Below are 26,794 nucleotides of genomic sequence, written 5' to 3' on the forward strand. Positions count from 1 at the left end.
ACATTCTGTTAAAAAAATATATCTTTCTTTAATCTAATTTATCTTTCTTTAATATATTCTGTTTTAGAATGTAATTTACACATTTTAAAATAAGCAAGCTGTATTCTGTGGTAAATATTTAAAATTCCGAAATTAATTAGAAAACGGCAAAATTCGTAATAATAGGGTGCAATTAAAACTGTTATAGGTAGTTGGATTTCTACACAAAAACGTTGAGAACGCTGATACTACTTATTACTTAAATATTTACACAAACATGCACTGATTTAGAATTTTATTTTTTAAAATTTTCTCAGAAATGAGGACTGTACGTAGAATTTTTTTCTAATATTCTTTTAATTGTCACAGAAAAGTGAATTTCTTAACATTCAAATGGCTGATTTACCTAACCAACTACGAATTTTTGCCATATGCAAAAATTTGAATAGCAGCTGCGCAGAATAAATATTTGAACGAAAAAAGTAAACACCATTATTTTCAAGAATTAATTTAATTGAATCTTATAAAATCATTAAAACAATAGCTCTCTAAATAATGCTTACCAAATACATAAGTTTGATTTTGTAAATATCAGGGAGGATTAATTAACTATAAATAGTAATGTCAAATCGAATCAATGATGTTGCTAAAAAAATTTCTCTAAGAAAAATATACAGGTTCTTGAAAAAAAAGTGAATTTCTTAACATTCAAATGGCTGATTTACCTAACCAACTATGAATTTTTGACATATGCAAAAATTCGAATAGCAGTTGCTCAGAATAAATATTTGAACGAAAAAAGTAAACACCATTATTTTCAAGAATTAATTTAAATTAATCTTATAAAATCATTAAAACAATAGTTCTCTAAATAATACTTACCAAATACATAAGTTTGATTTTGTAAAAATCAATGATGATTAATTAACTATAAATAATAATGTCAAATCGAATCAATGATGTTGCTAAAAAAATTTCTCTAAGAAAAATACACAGGTTCTTGAAAAAAAAAAAAACTACCACATTAGTGTGGTGTTAGGCTCTTGGTCTCGAAATCGAAGAATTGCAGGTTCGATAACTAATTCCACTAAAGACCTATCAGGTATGTGGGCCTTGAACATAACATAACTTCCGTGGTGCATTGAACATCCTCATATTGATATGGCGCAACAATTTGTAAAATGAGATGAAGGCTAAGCCGTCTTCTGATGTTGATTCAGAATGGAAAGGCCCATAACATAACAAAAGAATTCTTCCAAAAGGGGTGTTAATAAAGGGTGTCCCAAAATTAACACAAGATGTGAATTCTCCACCATTCGTGCAGTAAATTTTTAGCAACCCTATTAAAAAAACATTGGACAGCTGATAGTTAGTAAAAATGGAGCGTTACGCGATAGAACAACGTGTTAACGCAAGATTTGAATTAAATAAAAAACAGGGTTTTTTTCTTTAAATTGTTATATGTTTATTGAATCGTAAAATACATATGATAAGGCTATGTATGGAATAACACATAAGGCAAATGGCCTCCACGCCTTTGCTGGCAATTATGCACTCTTTTGTCAAATTTTTTATTATCATTTTGCATAAATGTCGCTGAATTTCGTTCATGCAGTGTTGAATTTCCTCCTTCAATGCACGTGTGCTTGTGGGCTTGTTAACATAGGTATATGGCTTCAAATAACCCTATAAAAAGAAATCTAATGGTGTTAAATCACACGATCTAGAGGCCAATTCTCAAATTTTCGAATTGTGAAAATTTTCATTATTTTTGAAATATTGTTCAACAATGAAAACACTTTGTTCTATCGGGTAATACTCCATTTTTACTAACCCTAAACTATCAGCTGTTCAAATGTTTTTTTAATAGGGTTGTCAACACTGTACTGCATGAATGGTGGCAAATTCAAATCTTGAGTTAAATTTGGGACATCTTTTATAAATGAGTTAAACAATAAGATAAACTCTCATGATTAATTATCACTAGCACATCGTAAGTTGTAATCATCGTAATCATATGAAAATAAATCTCTGCTTGCAATTGGTATTAAAATTCTAGAATAAGCAAAGCTTTCATGTTGATATTTCGATATTTTTTTGCTCTGCATTTAATTACGAAATATTTTGCTCTCTTCGCTATAAATGGAATTTAATTTGACCATCGGATCCATCGTGAATTCGGAAAAGAGACTGAGTGAGTTATAAAAAAGAATCTTATTTAAAATGGGAAATACAATCCGAAAATGAAAGAAAATGAGAGAAAGTGCGAAAGAACTCTTTGATAGCTTCTTTTATAAGTAGAATAGGGTGATAAACAGGATGCCCAGAAGCTTCATGTAAAACTGGAAACGTGACGCCTTTTTTCATTAAATCAGATCTAAATTTCCAGAAAAGTCGTACAAATGTAAGAAAACCTACTTCCGCCGAGTAGTTAAGAACTTCGATTGCTTGCATCCTGGAAAAAAGTTAGCTGGCTTCCTGCAATTGCAGATGGTGATTTCAATTCCTAGAGGGGTTTAAATTTACTTCGGTCGTTTAAAATCAGAAATGTGACGCCTTTCTTCATTAAAACATCTCTAAGCCGTCTTTCGCGTCAAATGGCTAAAACTAGATAAATCATGTTCGGGGAAATTTAAAAACGACAACAACAACAACAAAAAGTAATTTCAGATATTCTACGCATTGATCGAAGATTTCATTGTCTTAATTCCTGCAGGGATTTAAATTTACATTTTAGTGATTTTGCTATCTAAGATGAAGCGGAAGAGGTAACACAAAAGACTTCTATTTCTACCGATATCTACGGTAGTAATTAAATTAATCGTTGTAGTAACTTAAACTGTTTTATACGTTCATGTGTGCTGTTGATTTTAAATAACAGCTGAAGGATTGATAAAAATCTCATTCGATGCAAATTTTGTGGAATTTTCCTTTTTTTTCCCCACTAAACATTAATTCTCAATCAACTAGCTGCAATCTTATATGGGTTTTAAAAATAATTTCATTTCTACTAAAAAATAATGTAGTCATTTAAAATAACATTGACTAATACCTGATACATAATATCGCATTATTCAGTTCTGTGTGCAACCTTTTTTCTTTTCTTTTTTTTTTTTCTTTTTCAAACGGATATTAATTCTGAATCTATTTTTATAACCTGATACCATTTGGAACTTAAATAGTAGTTGTGGCTAATAAACTACAGTATAGAAAAAGAGCTTCAGTACTCGCAGTTCTTATTTCAAAAACATGCATTTTGCTTTCTTTTTTCCCTCAAAATATCAGCCTACATTCCTTCGTTGATTGTTCAAGAATCGTTTGCTAATAAATCGCTAATAAACGCAGTTTGAACTTAAAAACAATTTGCCATTCCACTAAGGTTCAGCGCTTATCGAAAATAAATAAAACATTGCCTGCAAGTTGGTTCTCGTTGTAGCTTGAATTGTGAGATAATTCGCTTTGTGCGTATCGCAAAATTGGATTTAAATATCAACGATTTAGTTTCAAAACCTAGTAAATCTTTTTTTGGAAGATGAGATTTACTTGAATTCTAAGATTTAAAAAAAATCGGGAAATATTTTAAAATCCTCGAAAAACAGCTCATCAAAATAGTACTCCTGGAGGTTATTTTAAAAACTTTAACGAGTGGGAATTTTAAATAGATATTAGAATCTCCTGAATTTTTCCATTTTTCGACTTTAATTGCTTTTGAAACCAAACCAATGATTTGAGAAAAATGTTTTCTTTTTTCTATTAACTTAATAGTAAAAAAAAAATAATAATAATAACATAAACAAACATGTAAAAATAACTTAACTGAAAATAACAGAGCATTTGAAATTAATATTGTTTTGAAATATGAAAATAAATGCAAAAATTAAAATAAAATGTATATTTTTCTTTATTAACCAAAATGCATTTACGCTAACTGTAGACATTAAAAAAATTTTATAATTAATATTAAAACCAAAAGAACTATTTAAAAAATAAAATGATTGATCACATCTCTCTTTCAAGATGTGAAATCTGAAGAACTATTAGGTAACTAGAAATTTTTTTAGGAATTGAAAACGCATGAAAACAGTAAAAAAAAGAGAAAAAAATGAGAAAATATTAGATCTTTTAATTTATCTAAATGGATAATCTATCTTTTAATCTATCTGAAACTGCTCTTAAACTTCAAATTTTTTCGATTTTTTTTTCAAAAAAAGTATCATATCTTTATAATCTTTTTGAAAAAATATATTTATAATCTTCTTAAAAAATATATCTATCCATCTTTTCTGAACATTTTGGTATTAAAATTTTAACGATACTATCAAAACTTCCAGATTTATCAAGAAAAAACTAAAACAACTCAGATTAAATGTAAACAAGATCTCTTCCTCTACCAGAATCTCAAAAGACATACAACAGCAACATTCTTTGATGCACATAAGGACAAAGAAAAAACTTAAAATTTCAAAAGAAATGGAACAGTTCAAACTAACTAAGGGAAGTTCTAATACTTCTGGGATTTTTTTAATTAGCATTTGGTTGTTCAAATTTTTTTATGCAGTTTAATTTAACGTCATTTTTCTAACAAAAAAAAAAAAGGAAGCTTAAGCGCAGAATTTCTCAAAAATTACATATCCTAATAATCCAAAATGTCACGCAAATGCTCAAAATAAGTTCCTCTGTGACTTATATATCAATTTTTAAATAATTATTTATACAAAAGAAATTTATTTGTATTTTAATTAGATTTTTCCTAAAATTTCAATAATTGTATTTTAAAAATGCTTTTTTTTTAAAGTTTATTAAAACAAAAGTAACAAATTAAGCTAACTAAAGGCAGTTCTTATGCTTCTGGTACTTTTTAACTCACATAACTTTATTCGAAATCTTCTTTTGCTATTTTTCATTTAATGTTATTTTTCTCAAAACAAAAAACAAAAAAATGAAACTTGCGCACAGGATATATCAAAAGCTACTTACCCTATTAATTTGAAATTTCATGCAGATGCTCGAAATAAGTTCTTCTATGATTTATACATGAATTTTTAGAAAAATTATTCACAGAAAAAATTTTACATTCATTTTCGTTAGATTTTTTTTTCCTTAAAATTTTAAATTTTTTAAAATAATTGTGTTTTAAAAATACTTTTTTCAAAAAGTTTTATAAAAAGCATGTATAGCTTCAAAATTGAACATTTTTATTTACGTTAATATTAGTTCTGTAAATTTTGACCGATTTTTAAATTCAGAATTTTGCGTGAAGTAAAATACTGATTTTTAAAATTTTGAAAAAATATCCAATTTATATTTCTTTATAACTTTTTAAATTTTTTTCTTCAAATTATATGAAAACATTAGAAATATTGTAATTGTATATAAATAATTTAAAGTTAAATTTTCAAATTTCAGAATTTTTTTTTTTTTTTTTTTTTTTTTTTTTTTTTTTTGTAAATTAACTGGGTTTGAAAAAGAATGTTTTCTGCTTCCATGGGTAATTGTTGAGTCCAGAGACCCCTTAAAAGATTGTTAATTTATAACACGAAAACTGGACTTCATTTCGTATTTGAAACGTATAAAATACATCAAATTGATAAAATATCATTCAAATGAGCTTTTGTTTTCACTCAATATATATATATATATATATATAAATTAGATCCATCTATGTGAATTGTTTAATGTTTTTTATATAATTTTTAACAATTGTAAATTTATGAATGCTAATCGGTTGTTTTATTAATTTTTACAGATGCAGCCGGGTATCGAACCACTTATGCATGCGAGGGAAAAACCCTTCACATCGTATGCGATGAGGGGATGATTCACCTCATCCGTGCTAACTATGGTCGCTTCAGTATAAGCATTTGCAATGACCATGGTAATTTGGATTGGAGAGTGAACTGCATGTCGCATCACTCTTTTTTGATCATGCAGGAAAGGTATTTATCCAAATTTTATAAATTCATAACTCAAGTATTCATATATGTAAAATTTGTGGAGAAACACAGATATTTATGAAATGTCGCACAAAAATAATGTGTGTGTGTGTGTTTTATGTATATTTAACTATATTTCAGTAATTTTGTTTATTTTCTTGTATGGCTCTATGAAAGATACAATTTATCCTTTGTTTACACATTCTTTTCATTTATTTTTAAAATTTTCTTTTGTGTGAAATTTTATTCATTTATTTCAAATCTAGAAAAATAAGTGGCAAAAATTAATGAAACACTGAAAATTGTTGCTTCAAAAAGAGAAATTATAAATTGTAATATTTCCCTTTAGTGAATGACTTTGAAAGTAAATTATCTTCAAAGCATGAGGTTATTAAATTTTATTATTGAATCAAGCTAATGGAAGTAAGTATAAATAATGAATTACATTTTGAATTTTTAATCTTCTACTTTTGAAGCATTCTTTTTCATAAAGGTAAGTGAATGCATTTACTATTATTTATGGTCCAAGAATGAATGCTATGTTCTCAAGGATTCAGTATAAGGTATGGAAAATAGCAGTTATTAATCATGTTTGAAAAGTATTACTAAATAAAAAGATAATAAAATGAATTTAAAAAGATCTGATATTGCTCCAAAAGAACATATTTCTAATGTTAAAGTTCTATAGAAACTGCTGCAACCTTAATTTTTCAGACATGTAGTGACACATTATTATTAGATTATATTCTTGTAGTCATTTTTCTCAAATTAGGTACACGAAAGTTGTTTCAGTCATCTTTTTTTTTTTCTTTGCACCATAACACAATAAAGAAATGCTTTTTTTTCTCTTTGTATATATATTGTATTCATTTGTAAGCAGATTATTTTGTTTAAGATGAAATGGTGTTTGCTTTTTTTTAAAAAAATGTTGTCCAACTGAAATATTATAAAATAATCGTACAGCTTTTGTTCTATGTTGATTTATACTCTGTTATTATTTTATCTATCATTATATTAATGTATTTTTGTTTTTATTTGTATAGGAAATATTATTATTTTAAATAGAAAATATATTATTTGGTTGTGCGATTATTTTAATAATAATTTTGACTGAAAATACATGCATATTCATTAAGTTTCCTTTTATTAATTCAAAAAAAATTGCAGAAGTAAAACAATATATGTGATTACGTGCGTCTGCTTTACGAATAAATAATTAATCAGTATGTATCTATATATATAATTAATCTAATTAATGGTTTATAGATTTTGTTCAAAATATTATTAGCAGTATGATTGAGCCAACTGTTTGCTAAGGAGGTTACACATAAATAACTAAAAGTCATTTATGCGTAACAATTTTTGCAATATTGTGGAACTGTAACTATCCGAACTCCAATTATTCAAATCGATTTTTGAAGCAAAAAAGGAAAACCGGAAAATATTAATGAGAGATTGGTCAGTGGTCTTAACAAGTTCTTTTCCAGCCAAAGCAAGTTATTTTTCTTAACTAAAATAGGGATATACATATTGTATTGCTCATTTTAATAGATATCTATGTAATTAACCTTCATACACAATTCAATTTATGGTTTCTTTTCTTTTTTCTTTTTTGTTTTGGTAAATTTCAAAGTATTTACAATCTTTTGTAATTTATGTTGTTTAAATTTCTTTTCATTAAGTTAAGCTTTTTCTCTCTAATGTATTTTTTTACATAATTTTTTTATCTTATTCAATCATCCGAATCTCTGCATATCCGAAACGGCCCGCTCCCCGTTTAATTCTGATAATTGGTGTTGTGCTATACTTGGTATTTGATCAATTATGATTATCATTTCATGTGAAGGGAAGGATCAATGCTCACAGATTGCAGTATCGTAAGTAATTCAAATATGAGCAGCTAATTTGTAATACTAATATTCCCTAAATTGTGTATTTTAAAAACAAAGGTTGTGTAATCTTATGACATCTTTCAATTATCTTAAGAAACGTAGAAACACATATTCTTGGTGGCGCGTTACACATATCTTGGCGGCTGCTATCTGTTTGGGTTGTCTTTAATAGTATTTATGAAAGCTATCACTCGGATAACATGAAATAATACGAAATATGAGGATATTAAGGGTTTTTTTAATTATTAAATGAATAAATATTGGCAAATTGAATGACTTTCAAAGTTTTCCTAAAACTTGATGAAAACAAAGATAAACAATTAAATAAATATTTTCATTCTTTTCAAAGAAAGAGTTTTTTTAATTATTTTTCAATGTCTCTCATAAAACTAATTTGCTTTTTATTAAGAACGTATTTTGAGAAAAAAATTCCTTTTTATATTCAGAACAAATATGCTCAAAATCTAACATACAAAAACAAAAGCAATTTTTAAAAAAATTGGGAATTATTTGAAAATTAAATTGAAATTATTAAATTAATTGAAAATACTTGAAATTTTGAAATAAATTAATAACTTTAGTTCATTTATATTATATTTAGTTTTTATTTTTGAATGAATTTCGTGATTTTGAGCATGGTAAAAAGCTGAGGACGGCACGGGAAGCTAAATTTATTAAGCATTAGAACATATACAGGGTAGATCATAAGGGAAATCTGGTTTTAATCCACGATTCTTGAAAAATCCATAAGAAGACAATTAACGTTGATTAATATTTTGATAACATCATAATTTTGATAAATAATTTAGCGTTTGTCAGTAAATATAAAAAAAATGAAATTAAATAACATTTATATAGAAATTAAAAAATGAGTTAAAAATGAATCTTGCGTAATATTTTTTTAAAGACTTTGACATCTAAGTAATATTTTGCGTAATATTTTTTAAAAGAAATATGACATCTAAGTAATATTTTGTATCTTTTGAAAAGTATCTAAATGCTTTGCCTTTACCAGTCTTCTAAATTAAGATTTTAGTTTGAAAAATGATTGAAGAAAAGAAATCCGTGTCCTGATTATTGTTATGGCATATCATAACACTTAATTAATAAGTAGTGAAATGAAACTAACAGTAAAAGTGGACAGTAAGTTATCATTTAAATGTTTATTATAATAATTAAAGAAGAAATAAGAGTTAGAATGTGTTTTAAAAAATATATATAAACTTAAAACTATGTCCTAATAATTATTTATAAGTTAATACTTAAATACTGAACTCACTATAATATTTTAAAAAGTAACAACATGTATGAAGTGTCTTAATAGCACTTTATCAGATTATCATTAATATTATTTTCCTCTTATCTTACATTATGCAGAAATTTTTAGATTTTAATTTGAGACATTCTTATTTGAAGATTAGAGCTTTATACTGAATTGGTCTACTTAAATTAGCCTCTTTTAGTTGTAATGTCTAAAATATACACATGAAATCTATATTTATTAGCTGTTTTTGACTAAAAGCTGAACATATCAAGATATTTTGCTATTACTTAAGGGTGAAAAGGATTGCAGTTACTGAAGAGTAACCGCAGTCTTTGATTTGAATGTTTTTGTGTAAAAATAAATTCTATCAGCCAAAAATCATTAAGTTGTGGAACAAAAAATTTCTAACATTTTGTTCCTTTATTACAACAGGCCGCTGTGGCCTGTTGATAATATCTCAATTTTGGACCAGGTTCGAAACCTAATTCCATCACTATCTTGCCTTGCGTGTGAACTTAATTCACATTATATCTGATGTCGAGCGTCAAACGTCCTTCCCTTGTTACGAAGAAGTGAGAAGAGGGAGATTGCCGACTCGGCTGTCATCCACGTCTCACCACAACTCAAAATTACCAAGTCAATAAGAAAGTAGCCCTCGTATAGCTCCATAGTGGGATGCCAATATTATTATACTTATTATTAATTAATATCTCGATGTATGATATTATCATTTTAAATCAAGCTCTCATAAACAGTAAAATCAGCCCACTCAATTAATCATCTTGAATACCGTTTCTCTTAAAGGAATGTTAAAGAATTCTTTCAGGTTTGAGAAAAAATTCACAAATGAAAAATATTTTCCCGTCCACAATTTTATTGAAAATTGTGGAAATTAAATGCTTTTTAAATATTAAACGAAGCATAATCTTTCATGAACCTAACGTAGGATAAGTTAAAGATTTGATTGGAACCAGTCCTGCAATTTTTGACCATCGAAAAGAGAATTAAAGGCAAAACTTGTGGTCCTCATGATAAAAGAATATCTTTCTCGAAATAAATACAGGAATTCATTTAAAACCTTGTTATAAGCTAAAATAATTTTATTAAAATCACATTTTTATTATTTACTTTTTTATTTTCATATATATTTCTTACTACTTTTGCCAGTATACATCTATTTTCAACATGAATACATAATTCACATAATCCAAGCAATTTTAAACAACAAGCTGGACCAGCATCTTAAAGATTAAAGTTTTGGCAGTTTTCTCCCATCAGCTTTAGCTTATACTTACTAAGACGAGTTTTGTGTTTACTTCATAATATAATGATGAAAATCGAGTGTAAATATTAATCTCGATAATTTGCATGACATGTTCAGAAATAAACAAGTCTACAAATAATCGATCCTTTGGCCTTTGGATCCAAAATTTAAAATGGATCTAGAATTCTATTTGTTCTTTCTAATTTCATTTTCCATGTACAGACAGAAACTCCCCACCCCCGACGGATCCAAAATTTTATATAGATTCATAGTTTTGGTATAAAGACTACCTCCCAAATTTCATTTCTCTAACTCGTTTCATTTTGAGATTTTGAATTCACGGACAGACTCAATTCCAGAAATAGTTTTTCAGACTCAGAGAAGTCTAAAATGTAAAGATTCACTAAACTCCAGGAGCCATTTTTTTTTTTTTTTGATAACTTCAATGCTTTTTCTTTGTGAATTTAATGTGCGGTAAAATAAAAAGCACTCCCTATCAGGATACTAAAATAAAATATAATGTTTACAAAATCTAGGCGTTTCCTCCTCTTAAATATTCAAAGCAATTCTGTGATGGGATTGGAAATTTAATAATACAGGCAAAAATCTAAAATTAATTAAACATTGATTATAATGTTTCTATTGATTTGGAAGTCGTACAGTATCTACCTCTAGCAGCTCCTGTTCCGTTGGTTATTCTTCCACTCTAAGAATCTCTAACTTTTCGGTTGCAAATGCCACTAAAGAAGTCCCTCTTTTTTGTAAATAAATCACGATATAATCATATCCCTTCGATATAATCAGAAGCATTGTGTACAACTGGCTTACAGAGATGCAGAAATCGTAAAATACTTGTAGCAATTCCAATTCCTTTGGTTAGTCTGTCCATTTAATAATCTCTGCAATTCTTAAGTAGTGAAATCCCAGAAGTGGTTCCTTCTTCTATGGAAACAAATTATAATCATATAATTTTCTGATATCATATAATGCAACTCTCAACTCCCGTGGACAAAAAATGAGTCATGGGCTAATACCAAAATGTTTCAGAGATTCTTGAAGCAATAAACTTATCCATCTAAACCACCAAAATAACTAGTACAAGTATTTTACAATTTTCACATCACTGGGAATAAGTTGTATACAACGCTGGTATCAACGTCGAAATACTATAAACGTTTCAAACCAGAACTAATGTTGTATTGGCTGTTATTATATAGTTGCCATTGTTAAAACATTGTTGACTGCTCATTCTTAACTCGTATTTTCATTCTCAAATACGGAAACATAGCCGGTAATATGAGATAACTTTTGCATTATGTACATTTTCAATCCTTATATATACAAAACAGAAATTAAATGTGTGCTATACTATAATTTTTAACAAAAATAATAAACTGGTTTTGCGTGTTTCAACAGAAATGTATTAAAACAAGGAGAAAATAAGGATACATTGCATTAGTTCTTAAATAATAAAGAAAAGGGAAGGAAAACTTTCTGGCCCTTTTCTGACAATGACAAATTGTATCTTGTCACTGTGATGGTCATCCTTCTCTGCAATTACCGCTGGTGACAGGTCACACCTACTAAATGATCTGTAGAAGATCCAAAGATTTCTTTTTGTCGGAAATTATTATGTCGTATGTTACAGTTGGTAGTTGTTACTTCGTTTTTCTTTCTGCCTTTCGAATTCTTTAAAAATGTTTTTTTCTGTTATTTATTTTCAGCCATATTGTCATCGAAAACGGCTGTTTAGTTTATTTGTTCTTTTGCCAATCACTGTTCAGTCTTTTCAAAAGCTTTGCTTTCTTGATATTTAATGTTCACAGATTTAAAAAATAGTCCTTTACCGATTGCATTTATTTAAATTTGTTTGATAAAATAGTCTCCCCTCTCTTCGACAGGAAAACATTAAAACTTCAGTAAACATTCCTTTAGAATGTACATATGTTTAAATAAATACAGTGAACTTCGCTAATTCGAAGTTGGTGGGAGCATCAAAAAAATTGGATTTATCCAAATATTGGGATTAAGGAAAACAAGATCTAAAAATGGGTACAGCTAGGATAAACAACAATTTTTGTGCAAAAAATAACAGTAAAAATCTATTTTTTATGTATGACAATTTTAATAGATAATGCATAATTAATAATTAAACGTTAAATCATTTTAATAATAATCAGATTTAAATCAATTTCCTTAATAGTTTTTTAAATAATAATTCCAGTAAAAAAGAAGCATTTGTAATGTTATAAATGCAGCATTTTCAATACAAAATAAACAATACAATTCACAACTAATATTTAGGATTTTTTTTATATAAAAAGTGAGAAGTTTTAGTTGCATTTTTGACTTAATACAGTGCACAGTAGTAAAATCCTTTAATGAAATAAAGCCTAAAAAATACTCGCTTATCTTCACTGCGATAAGAGATATTTAACCCTTATTTCAAAAAAAAAAAAAAAAAAATTAGAAATAAAAACCATAATACCACATTCTTTACTTATTTGGTTACAAGATTTGGCTTAGAATTAACTAAAATAAATTCTGATTTTAAACGGTTTTTTAACATTGTATTAATAAGAAATTCAAGCAACCAGAGAAAATGTTATTTATTATTATTTAAAATTAGGAATATTCCCTATTTATATTTTTAAATGAGGCCCAGACAGTATTTTAAAGACAATAATTTATATTTTATTATAATTATGAAGAATACAAGAGCTTTTAAAAAATAGCTTTCAAAATCTGTAATTTTCCACAGTTAAAATGTTTCATCTATTAATTTGGAATTTCTTTTAAATAACCTTTAAAAATATTTCTGCAACTAAACGGTTTCCCATTTTAATCAGTTTTTTAAGTTCTGTTTAAATATTCTTTAGAAAAACTCCTGCCATGCTTGGCAAATAAATTACTATTATCTTTCCTCCAAAAAAAAAAAGATTCTAAAAAAAAATCAACATTTTAACTTTTTTAGTACTGCACACCTTGTAGAATATAGACCTCAGAAGCACAGGGTACTTACTGGCTGTTTATACAGTACAGGTGAAACAAATGCTGCAAATGCAATAGCAGATCTAGACTTGGAAAAAACTGTTAGAAAGATCTTAATAGCTTTGAGGTGAAAAACTGCAATATGGTTCATTTGTCAATTAAAGCTACTCTGAAAAACAAGAGAAGCTCTAAGCGCTCTATGTAAGGAATGAAAATCCTCAAAAAGAATTATTTTTATACCTACAGCTACCATGCTTTAATTAGAACACTGAGAAAGAAGAATATCGAAACGAATAAAAATTAATCCTCTATCCCCAACTTCCCTGGATACTCGATTACAAGGAACACCCATCAAAATCATCTTACTTCAGAAAACTGCTCCGTCCCCTCCCCCCCCCCCCTCGTTGAAAGAGGGCTTGTATTGTTCATTCGAGAGAAAGCAGTAACCGAAAACACGATTCCAGTAAAAACTGTTTGCTTCAACAGGTTTAACGCATTGCTTTGAGTTCTTACCGATAATTCCTTTATGGAAAAGTGGACAGCTAAAGCCGTCATTTGTTGCAACATGTTAAAAAAAATTGGTATTATTGAGTCTAAAACTTCTTCTGACGAAATTTGATCGATTTAGCTATCATTATTACCTTCATTTCAGTTAAAAGATTAAACGTTAAATGATTGCTTTAAAGAAATATTTTGTTGGATTTTTATTATTTGCCTTGACTTTAAAATAATCCATAAAAATTTCACAATTCATAAAAAAAAATTGATCAAATATATTTTAATTTTTATTCTTACAAAATTAATATTCTTTAACAAAATCTGAAGAAGAAAATAATAATTTCTATTAAAAGCCCTCATTACTAAAGATGTATTAAAAAGAATTTTTTTTTTTTTTAAAAAAAACCCTTATTACTTGAAAACAGAAATATCTAATTACACTAGATTTTTATTCGTCGGAAATGGTTCAAAATAATTCGGAAAGAACACAGTTCCTCAAAGAATCTATGTACCAATCAAATAAATTCTGATTGAAGCAAATCAATTTCACAAGAGTTGACGATTCGATTACATGACTCAGAAGATTCATAATGAGATAATTCATAAAAGCTCAACTTCAGTGAAAATAACCTTCGTTATTTGATGCTGTGTTCATTTACAACAACTCAAATAAATCAGAAATTTCTCAATCATAATAAATATCCGTGAATGCTGCTTCATACAAAGAGATTATTGTACATTATGGCTATTTATTACTGTGCTTCTCGATAGTGTTCTAAGATTGAAATCATTTTAATTTTCATCTGATCGAAACTATTCTTTTTATCATTTATTGCATTCAAAAATATAAAAGATTTTTTTTTAATCCCTGCATCAACCAGCAAATGAGCATTAAAATAAGCTAACAATCTGATAAGTTTTGTTGGAATTTTAGTTTGGCAAACGTTTTCTTCCTTGTATTCCTTCTGAAACAAATAACTAAATCCTGAATTTGTCAAGTGATGATATTTTAAAGATCTTATATCGTTTGTTCTTTAAAATCTTTCTTTCCTTCTCTCTCTCTCTCTCTCTCTCTCTCTCGTTTTTTTTTTTTTAATGAATATGGAAGTTTTGAAAAATTAGCCAACTGTCCAATCAGAAGGAATTCAAATCACACAATTCGTGTAGTCTTATTTCATGACAGAAACAAAAATCCGAAAATAGAATTTCTGGTTGAATATCAAATACTCATCAACTCATTAATAATAGTGGATCAGCTTCGCCAATAATTTTTTTTTTTTTTTTCGCTTAAGGTATTTCATTCAAGGATAAGAAAAAAAATCATATTTAACTTTACTAATTTAAAAGGCATCTCATTACAAGCTGATGCAAAAAAAAAAGTGCTGTTGTAGATGTACTTCGTTGCAATTTATAGGTTTGCGCAGCACTGACAGGAAATCCCGTGATAATACATTATTCCCCATTTCATATAATTGTCAAGGCGTAATACTTTTAATTCGAGTTTTTCAGCCCTAATGTCTTTGCGTTCAATTATGTCCTGGCAATTCTTTTTGCAAATGCAAAATAATTTCTTTTTCATTTGTTTAACATTTCGTTGTTTTTTTTAGTCTGACATCTTTTAATGCAACGGAACTATCTTCTGTGATTTATATATACAGCATAGAAAATTTTCACATTGTGTTCGGGCAACAGATGTAGAGTTTACAGAGTTTTATTTGACTGCAAGATATTTGCACCTCGTTATCATAATTTCTTTGATGAGGAGTTGCCAGAACCTCGCGGGATTTAAATACAACTTTTAAAGATTATATGATTAATAGTTGGTGATGATTAATAATAAATAAATTTAATATGATTAATAATAAATAAATTTAATATCTAATTTATTCGAAAAATCTTGGTTATGATTTAAAAAGAAATACAGAGTATGTTCAGATGGAGAAAATTTGGCTGGAAATATTATGAAATTGTGCAATAAATGGATGTTAATAGAGGCCTGCGTTGCGATGACAGAGAACTTTTGAGATGTAGTTCCAAATTAACTTAACGTGCATTACTATCATCTTACATAAAATTTTCAGAATTTCACATATAATCCAAGCTTAAAAATTCCACGCTCACGACAAATAAGTCTTCTTTCCCATGAACATTGTAACCCAAAAGAGCCAGAAGCAGTAAAATGACTTTGAAAATGAGGTCCCCTTTTTTAAAATATGGTTAAAAATGATTCTGTTTGAAACCTTTATATTTCAACAACATTGAGTTTAGTTACAGTGGTGGCCAAAATTGTGCACAATTTCGGAAAATTTTGTTTTCCAACTTTGTATACTTATAGAAAATGTAACGTTTCACAAAAAGCAAACTCTTTTATATCATTTTAAAGAGAATTTAATGCTGATTTCAATACAAAAAGCAAAATTCAAATATTTGCAATACAAAAAAAGTTGACGACATATATTAGATGCGGATGACTGCAGTGAATTATCAGTACTTAGTAGGGTAGATTTTATTTTTTACTAGCCACCTTTGGCGACCAGCCGGTTCGCCAATCTTAATGCACGTTAAAATTTTGATAATTAAATATTTTATAGAACTCCCATTTTAATTGCTTCTTCATTAAAATATTTTAAAACTTCAAATTTTAATAGTCATATAATTCACTCATAACATTATAAAGGCCTTCAACCATAACGTAATATGTATCTCTCTAATTTTCTGTTACCTCCCGTAGAATTTATGCTTTAAATTAAAGTGTAAATGATTAATCTGCAATTAATATAATAATATTTTTTACTGAAACAAAGCATTTTTTTAATAATATAATATGATTACTGATGAAATAATCTGTCGAAAACATATTAAACCTTCAAAACCAAGTCCGTATCCGTTGTCAACAATCAGAACACAATGCGCATGCGTGAATTTTCAACGCCAATTATGGTAACGCAAATGCGTGAATTTTTTTACGCCAGTTGGGTTAACGCTATGCAGATTATAAATTTTTAATTTCCTTTATTCTGTTTTATTTTAATTCAAAAGTACTTCAGAATGAATCTGGAAGATCGATAAATTAACAATGTTAAACTATAAATGAATCAAACCTTAAGAAAACAAACAGAATCCTTTGAAATAATCTGCTGAAAATTTCTTAAGCCTATCCTCTTTAGCGTGGGAAAAAAAACTGAAGCCTTACTCATTTGGGGGTGGGGAAATGAAAAGATTTTTTTGACGAGAAAGTTAGTTTTTAATTAATAATTAAAACTCTAATTAAAAATTCAAAAAACGGGATCCCATTCCCGACCTCCAAGGTATGCATGTGCCACATTTGGTAGCTGTAGGTCGAACGGTCTGGCCTGTAGAGCGCCAACACACACACGCATTGAACTTTATATAAGTATAGATTACAGCTTCAATTTCATGTTTCATTGAGTTGACTAGAGTTTTAAGCTCTTCTTTTGTTATTACAGGATGCCAGGAAATAATTATAGCCTCAATTAATTCTCTTTTATTTGACGAACGCTTCATATGTACAAGAGTTTTCAAATGGTGCCATAAGTTCTCAATACTTTTGAAGTCAGGACTGTTTCCTGGCCATGACAACAATTCAATTCTCTTTGTACTAAAGCACTCTTTCCATATTTTTGCTGTGTAGAAATGAGCTGAATCCTGCTGAAAAATAAATGATGCGTTGTTGGGAAATAAATCACTGATGGGAGGTGTAAATTTTTACTCTAGAATAGTGTCAATGGATTTTCTTGCATTTAATGTCCCATCGATAACATGAAGGAGACCAATATCGTCTGCTGGCATGCATGACCAAACCATAACACTAACTGAATTCTTCATAGTTGCCTGAATGCAGTCATAATGTATTTCTTCGCCTATTCTGTGTCTTATCTATTTTCACCATCACTTCCGATTAACAATATCACTCCGAATAACTTGAGATACTGATAATCTATCCAATTAATGCGTTCCTTTGCCCACTGTAATCTTTTTATACGCTGCTTAAATTGAGATAAGAATTTTTTCGTTCAATTCTACCTCTTAGTCCAACATTTAATAATTTTCTCCTGATTGTTCTTGAACTGACATAAATGCCAGCATCATTCAATTGACTTCTGATGGTCGCTGATGACATTTTTCTATCTTGGAGACATAGTATTTTTATTTTTCTGTCATCAACAGATGTGGTGCACCTTTTACAGCTATTTCCTACTTTGTTTTTTTATTGAATTTGTCTCCTGATATCGTAAACAAAATTTTCGGATCCCAGATGTAGTCACTGAACCATCCACCTGTCTTGCAATTTCAGCATAGGAAAGACCAGATTCATGTATCACAATAATCTTAGTTCTCTTTCTAGAAGCCCAATGTATTCTTTTATTTGATGTCATTGATTCTTGACTAAATATTAGAAATATTTACAAAAATTCCAACTGTATATTAAAAAGTTTAACAAAACTTCTAACTTGCAATTTAATTACATAAAAAACAGTCATACTTCTACATAAAAAGCACAATAATGACTTGTTCCAACTTTAAACATGATGTCAGCTTCTGCTAGCAGTTAATAACATTTGATTGGTACCCAGAATAAGAACAGTGATTTGCCAGGAAAGTTCGAAATTACAATCCACTTCATCAATTTATTTGTTATTCAGATTAAAGTAAGAATAAAATTTTTTTTTGCATAACATTTTTGTATTGAAATAAGCATATAATTCTCTTTAAAATGATATGTAATAGTTTACATTTTGTTAAATGTAACATTTTCTATAAGCATACAAAGTTAAAAAACATAACGATTTCCAAAAGTGTCCACAATTTTGACCACCACTGTATATCGACGATCCGTTTTGAAGCAACACAAAATCTATTTTGGAACTTATCTTAAAATTTTGAACCACAGTTAGATGTCGAGAACAAAACCTGAGCTGGCATCCCCTCTCAAAACTTCTACTCCACACCAATTGTAGGAAGTGTGACTTACAAAATCGGATTTAAGGTGTATCAGGTTTTCAAACATGGCGTTTCTTTAGCAAAATCGAGTTTCGACCCTGGAACCTTCCAACCCCGAAACCAAGATTGCTTTAACACATGAATTATAATGAATAAAAATATAGCATTAAATAATTGAACGAAAATTAAAAATAATTGTTCGCATATATATTTGAAATAATAACAATCATTTTAAGACTACCATGTCCACAAGTGAACTGGCCAGTTTTACTTTTAAATAGTTTCCTTTGAAACTCTGACTTTTGAAAATTTCAGATTTCCACCCCTATTTAGGCATGAACTTAGAATTCGAAGTTTCCATTGTCAACGCCCTCCCTCTTTTTCTATTATTTTTCTTTTTTTTACACATGCTTTTTGAATTGGACTGGTAAAATTTTTCATTGAAAATACAACTTCGGAGCATTTCAGATTAGAGAGAATTGAAATGCTCCGAAATAGATTCAGAAAGAATTAAATATATCCATTTTTTGCATGCATGATCTATATCGGAATGTTTTTTTAAAAAATATGTTGTTGCTAATTTAACTGAAAATAGATCATGCATTTTTGATAATAATATTAGCTCACAAAAATCATATGCGTTTCTGACTATAATTTTTTTTCTTGACTTTAGTTTACTGTTGATGATATTTTTTTCCAAAGGTTTTTTTCTGTTTTTCTTATCGAAAGTTGTCAAATTAATTTTTATTTACACATGGAACAATCAAAAATGTGTTATTAGTACTTTAGTTGAATACAGATTATGCGTTTTTGATCATAATATTCTCTCACGAGAAACCGAATATATTTCTGACTGCAACTTTTTTTTTCTTGACTTTAATTTATTGTTAATAATTTTTAAGGTGGTTTTTTTTTTTTTTTCATAGAAAGTTTTTTTGGTTAATTTTCTTTACTCACAAAACAATCAATATTTCGTTTATGACGATGTTTATTATTTTCATTCTGAAAATACCTATGTATGCATAACTTTTGTCTATCTGAAGTTTTAATGTTTATCCTTCGGAATTCCCCCGTTTTGTTATTCTTCTTAAAGCATAGTATGATGTGGTGGAATGAACATTATAACTAATGATAACAAATACGCGATTCCTTTATTTTTATTATTTGTATTTTTAGGTGCAGCTTAAAGACAAACTGTAGTGTGAACGTCTCTAGCTCGACATTTCATGATCCATGTCCAGGCACACTCAAATATTTAGAAGTCCAATACCATTGTGGAACAGGTTTGTACTATAATGTAAAAAAAAAGTTTCGAAAATTAAGAACAAAAAAAAAAATAGGAGGAAGAAAATGATATTGTTTCTTTACTCTCATCTAGTTTTGAGTTTTTATAAATTAAAGGGTTGTTTTTAAAATTTAAAAACAACCCTTCAAATAATCATGGTCAAAAAATTCCGCTTTTAGTTATTGGTCCCCAAAGCGATTGGTTCGTACTTCGTATGTAGAAAGAAAGTTTAAAAAAACTCGGTTAAACGACTTTTGTAGCGATTTGTTGAAAGAATAATATTCTTGCAAGATCATTTGAATTGTAAATCTTCTTTATTATATTCGTGAGGAAAATTTTAACTGCAGTCTAACATGACTGAAATATAAATGATATTGAATAACATGAAAAATTAATTTTTCGAAATAGCTTTGATTTTTAACGAATGGAATTTTTTAAAAATTCGTCTGCCACATTTTTTATTTTTTTTATTTTGACAGTTAGTATATGTTAATGCACATTGCTTTTTAAGAAAATGTGATATGTTTAAAATGCTTTATGTATTTCATCCAGCACATATATTATTAGCAGGATTATTCCAAACTTTTAAATATTAATCATATAAATTCTTTTTGAAAAAAATATAAATAAGTTGATGTTTTTAACTTATATATGCGTCTGATATGGTTTTTATAGCGGATAGTAGATAATTTGGAAAACTTCTCATGTCTACCTCCTCTTCCTCCCTTATCACAAAAAAAAAAAAAAAAAAAAAAAAAAATGAAAACTTTTTTTATACATTTTCTAAATAATATGTAGATAAAATCTAAAATTTAGCCTTAAATAAAACTCAGTTGCTAAGTAATTTATTATTTGAAATGTTGTTGCTGTTTATGACAAATATTGTAACATTTTCTTCTAGGTCCTCCAGTATTGACTATGCCTGTCACTACACCTTATTACAGAGCTACGTATTCATCAAATGTGACAGCAGTTCCAATTGGAAAAATCCAGACTGGCACGTATAGGTCCTACCTGTCCACTCCAATGCCTACCATTCCAACAATCCCATTCTTCAGGACTACAGCTGCATTACCCAAACAATTTGTACCTACAACTGCTACTCCCAACAGAAATGATGGTTTTCCTTTCTTTATTACAACAAGGAAAAGTGAGTTTTATATCAAAATAAATGCATTTCTAAACTTTCCAAACTATATAATTTGTCTGTGATATTACATATTATTTGTGGCTAATTTTTTTTTTTTTTTTTAGTCTTTTATTAGTGATACTCAAACATTCCATATTTTTCCCCACCTTTGCAAGCTTGCTTTAATTTTACCTGAATTTATTGTCGCCTTTATTGTTATGGAAAAGCACTTAAGCGATTAGCGGCCTAGGAGTGATCCTAATGGGAAATGCTTCATAGTAAATGCTAAATAGAAATGTGCATTTAGTCTTTACTATAAATGAATTAATATGCTGATTCGGAGTTTAAATATCAAATACCTGGAAAACCGAGCTTCGCTCGACAAATTTTTCTTTATCGCTTTTTTTTTTTTTTTTTTTTTTTTTGTAAAATTGTAAATAAAATCCTATATTATGACTCGCTTAAAGTTATAAGCAAAATCTAAAAGAATTACAAACGCGGGATCAAACATAAGCATAATGCATGTGAGTCCGAAACTCTAACCATTACTACATCTTTGATACGCTTATGCAAATCATGTATAACCGCTTGTCAATATTTAGTTATAAAAAAAGTTTTGCTTTATATAAAATTGCGTTTTTTCAGGAGAGACACCTATATAGATAAACTTAGAAAGCAAAACCTTATCTAAATATAAAATATGACCCCAATCGTTTAAGCCATTTCCGAGATACACGAAATAGATTTATATAAATACAAGAATTGCTCGTTTAAAGGTATAAGACAATTCATTAATAAAAATCACTGAATTTTTTTTCTTTTGCATTTTAAATGCTGCTTTATTAATATAAAGGTATCCAATACTACTTTTATATTTAACCATATTTATGTGTATATAAGTAGGCAATGATAAAAAGGTAAAGGAATTTTTCTGTGTCTGAAGGCACCAAGTACAATTCCATTTCATCTGTCTCCATCCAATGACTATTACTTTATTTAATTATTTATTTTGAATTCTTTTGTTTTTTCATTGAATTTTGAAAATTTTAATAAATAATATCAAAATGCCTTTGCGTTAGTTAAATGTATTTCCCCACTTTTAAAGTAGGAATTTAATTTCTATGTTAATAGAATGCATCATTTCATAATATTTCAGTAATTGTTTCGCTAGTTTTTTTTTCTTTTACTTTTTTCATATATTTGCCCCCATTTATTACTTATTGATCCTAAGAGAGCACATTTTACACATTAAGAATCACTGCACTATGTAATAGTCAAATAAAATAAAGCATACTAAATCATCATGATTTTACAGCTGTTAACTTTAATCAAGTTTTAAAATCAATGGCTAAATTTTGTTCCCTTTTCTTTCTGTTTCTTCATTAGCTACGGAATTCAGTCCAACAATTCATTCTCTGACGTCAGCTATTCCAACATCAACAACATTGACCACTACAGCAAATGTTAGCGAAGATCATTGCCCGTCAATGATATCTAGAAGCATTAACTGGCCATGGACTAAATCCGGACAAACCGCTTCTGTAAAGTGCCCCGATGGAGCCACAGGTGATTGAATTATCTTGAGATTCTCCGTTATTTGTTTTGAACACAGTAAATGCTATCAAAAAAGCTTCAAACTGTTGTGTATGAATCTTTCGTTTGGCGATTTTATGTTTCAAGCGTCCCGCTCATTTATTCTTTTCATACATTTTTAATGTATAATGAAATTGACTTTGAGGATTTTGTGCTTTAGTCATTTGATAGTCGGACTATAAAAATAAGAATTCTAAAGTAGTGAAGTTTTTATAGGGTTTTTTTATTGTCTTTGTGTGTGTGTGTGTGTGTGTGTGTGTGCGTGTGCGTGTGCGTGCGTGCGTGTGTGTGCGTGCGTGCGTGTGTAGCACTTTGCAGAAACGTGTTTTTGCGAAAGGAAATCCGTATAAATAGATAATTTATTCTTATAAAAAGAGTTGTAACTATAAAAAAAAAAGGTAATGCATAAGCGATTATTGGTTAAAGTTGGTTTTTGCCTTATTCTTTTTGAATCATTGTGTTCGTTTAGTCTTTAATGAAGTCTTATGATTTTGTTTTATGGAATGTTACGTAAATCGTATTTTCCCGTATAAATATTTTAAGTCCCGATGACAAATACATGTTGTTGTTTCTTCTCTCAGATCCATTAATTACTAATACATACTGTGATTTTATTCTTTGACATTCGAAGTTTTTTGCGGCCTGAAAACAATATTTTCTCTCGGAAAATTCGTTTTAAAAGTGACTTTAGAAATTACACTTATTTTTTTCTAATATTTGATTTGTTTGGTTAATATTTCTTAATCGCCTGTTAGGAAAAGACTTCACTATTTCCTTTGCTGTTTTGAGTGTTACAGAATTGCCGTAATTGATAGCTTTTATTTGTTGTTGTTTTTTTTTTCGATTTAATTTTGTAACATTCCATCTGGAAGCAAAAAAGAAGAACGAACGTCATAGGTTTGAGTCCCAGGCAGATGACGAAAATGATAGTTGAGCTGGCACCTCCCTCTCCAATTCTTCTGCACCTCTCCAACTTGAAGGCGTTATCCCACAGCTTGGGATGTGAGGTGCACCAGGCCACATACACAGCGGATTTACGATGGCATCAGATTTCAAGCCTAAAGCCTTCCGACTCTAAAATAGAAAACTTGCCACTAGGCCCTATAATTAACTGTAACAAAAGTAGATATACTTTAAATCTTCATGAAAATTTGAACATATTCAATTTAGATTACAGATTTTCAAAGTGTATTCGACAAAACTTATAAGAAAATGCGAATTCTTTAACTTAGGGCTAAAATTCAAAATTGAATCCAGCTTTGGATCACGATCAAATTATGTAATAAAATTGTTGTGAATGATTTTTCACTACCAGATAGCATGTAAATTATTAATTTATCAAAAACATTTTCCTCTGGACAGAACATTTAAGCATTTTTATAAGTATTTTATTATTTATACGAATATATTTTTATATAAAGGAAGAAGTGATAGGGTTCAAGAACCAAATCCGCCGAAGATTTGTGTTATATGTGGGTTTAGTGTAAATTAAATCTGTCATCGCTAAATGTTCTCATGTTAAAGGCATGAATATTTAGAAAATACGATATTGACTTAGGAGGCGAATGATTAAGGATGGAATAATGTTTTTTTTTAATTCTTGGTCCCTTTTACTTTTATCCTATACGAAGTATAGTAAAAGTATTGCAATCGTCAAAAAAAAGTCGAACTCGAAATTTTGACGAATCTCCACATTTCAGACTTCTTTGCGTTCTAAAAACATATTTTTGGAATTATATTTGTCTGAAAAAAAAATAACTCAAAAACACTTTGAATGCTAAGGATGAAAGTTAATGTATGTACTTTACACCAAATTTGTAGATTTCTATCAATTTTGAAAGAAATCCATTCAAATGAAGTCTGTTCTGCTATTCGAACATTAAATTAATACGATAATTATAGATAGATAAAATATAGTACATAGGTTAATCATCTAAAATGTAGGTTTTATTAAATTTTTAACCAAATCTGTAGACGGATTGTCTATTTGTCGTTCTGTACATTTCTCATACATATAAACGCAATGACTTAAATCAATGACATTTTTTATGTGTCATTGTGACTTTACGTGTCAAATTTCGGTTTCAATCGGCGGAAAAAAAGCATCCAAAATATATATTCACACAATAGACTCAATGAAAATGCTAAATTCGCACCAGAGATTTTATTTCATAACTATTATTATCGCCATGCAAAGCATTCGCGACCTTATCCAAGGTCCATAATTTTATGGGGGAGAGGGGGATAAGATCTTTATTGGAGAGTATGCGAAAATGTTTAAGAGGGGATTTCTTGCTGGTTTAATTTTAAAAATTGCTCATACCTCAAATTCATAAGAAATTCTTTTTCCCATGATATCAACAGTACATATGAGTAGCAAAATTTAGACTGCAAAAGAAAAATCGAAAATGACACAATAATACATTTATATACTATTATTATTACAAATGTTATTCACGTTAATGAGATTATCTTGTATATGTTTTCTTCATGGCGTTAAAGACAGACGGACGGACTTTGAGACGGAGGATACTCTCAAAGTTCACGCGGCTCCAAATAGCGACGTGACCTGCATTTAAAAAAATCGACAGTGTGTTTCGTATCTCTAAACTGGAATTTCTAAGTAACAGTAACATTTTTTAAAAAAAAGCGTGATTCTAATATAAATAAATCAAAACCTTTCAAAAAAGATCACACAAATAAACTCAACTAAAACTGATCTTTCATTTATTGGTGCTCTTTGAGTTACAAATCAAATCACTGTAACTAATTTCTTCAAATCTTTTTTACTAACTATATGAATTATTTAAGTCATATAGTCATTAAGTCATATCAAGTCGTATTTAAGTCATAAGTTAGTGAGAAGGAGTCTTAAGAAAATCCCATTTTGCCAACAGGGTAACGCTCCACTGTATACAGACATCCTAATTTACCAAATAGTTAAATAATTTTTCTTTTAAAAATGATTTATGACTATAATAGTATACAAAACGACAATAGCTACGAAGGTCTGAATTTGTGTAAAAGTTTGAGCATTTTGAGTCTAATAATGAAATATACCATTTGAAAAATTGTCATATGGACAACCTGCGTGCGACTTTGTAAGTAGCACAATTTTTAAAATTGTATTTGATATTTAAATTTGTCAAACATGGAGGTTGTTTATTTAATACGGAAGATAGATCCAGAAACTCCACCAATGTGCTTTCACATAAAAAGAACAGGTAAGTTCATAAACCATTTGTTCAAATAAGAGGCATTATGGGCAGCAGCAGAATTTACACAAGAAGACAACGGACCATATTTAAGTGTAGCAACAGACTCAAAGCACCAAAACTTTTTCAATCGTTTTGAGTTTAGCTTTTGTGGTCATAGATTTCAGATGCCATTTAAATTCTTATTATAGGCAATATCTTGTAACTTTTATATATTCCATTTAAAAAAGCATGCGGTACTATTCATGTTTTGGTAATTTTGCTGTTTGCATCATTTTTAATTAGTAATGTTATTATTAATTCTATATTCCAATTCACTTAATTCGAAAATCTTCGATAAACGGGTAGATTCCTTGAGTATATCTCCAGATTTATTCATCTTGAATACCTTTGTGATGTTTCTGAAAAGAAGATGAGATGACATTGTTAATTTTTTTTTCACCAAGCTATCAATTTCTGAAGTGCAAACATTGCTTGCTGCAACTTCTTTATTTGAATATTTTTTTAAACAGTACGGTTTTAGCGTTATATTTCTATTAGGGAGTCCCTTAAAGTTGTATTCTGAGGTACTAAACTATTCAAATTCTGTTATTTTGCCTGTTTTAATAGGATAATCTTGATTTGTTAAAAAAAAAATGTTATATTAGTGTTCCGAACAGTAGAACCATTTGTCACAGATCTTGAAGTAGTGAACTGTGGTTAGATGACTAGGATGATACAGGATCTGACAGTTTCTTTACAAACTTCTATATCACAACAGTATAAAGAGATTTTTATAATAGATAACTG

General features: G+C 28.6%; 1 protein-coding gene across 5 annotated transcripts in view; it reads left to right on the forward strand.

Annotated features, from left to right (window-relative positions):
• LOC129958714 (latrophilin Cirl-like) overlaps positions 1-26,794 on the forward strand; it is a 172,805-nt gene that overhangs the window by 113,970 nt on the left and 32,041 nt on the right. For all 5 annotated transcript variants that reach the window (XM_056071363.1, XM_056071365.1, XM_056071366.1 and 2 more), the window contains 4 exons: positions 5,726-5,915; positions 19,960-20,066; positions 20,970-21,218; positions 22,584-22,763. In XM_056071363.1, coding sequence (XP_055927338.1) covers positions 5,726-5,915; positions 19,960-20,066; positions 20,970-21,218; positions 22,584-22,763 — 726 coding nt within the window. The remainder of the gene's footprint in view (positions 1-5,725; positions 5,916-19,959; positions 20,067-20,969; positions 21,219-22,583; positions 22,764-26,794) is intronic.

The sequence above is a fragment of the Argiope bruennichi genome, chromosome X1, assembly GCF_947563725.1.
Source record: "Argiope bruennichi chromosome X1, qqArgBrue1.1, whole genome shotgun sequence".
NCBI lineage: Eukaryota > Metazoa > Arthropoda > Arachnida > Araneae > Araneidae > Argiope > Argiope bruennichi.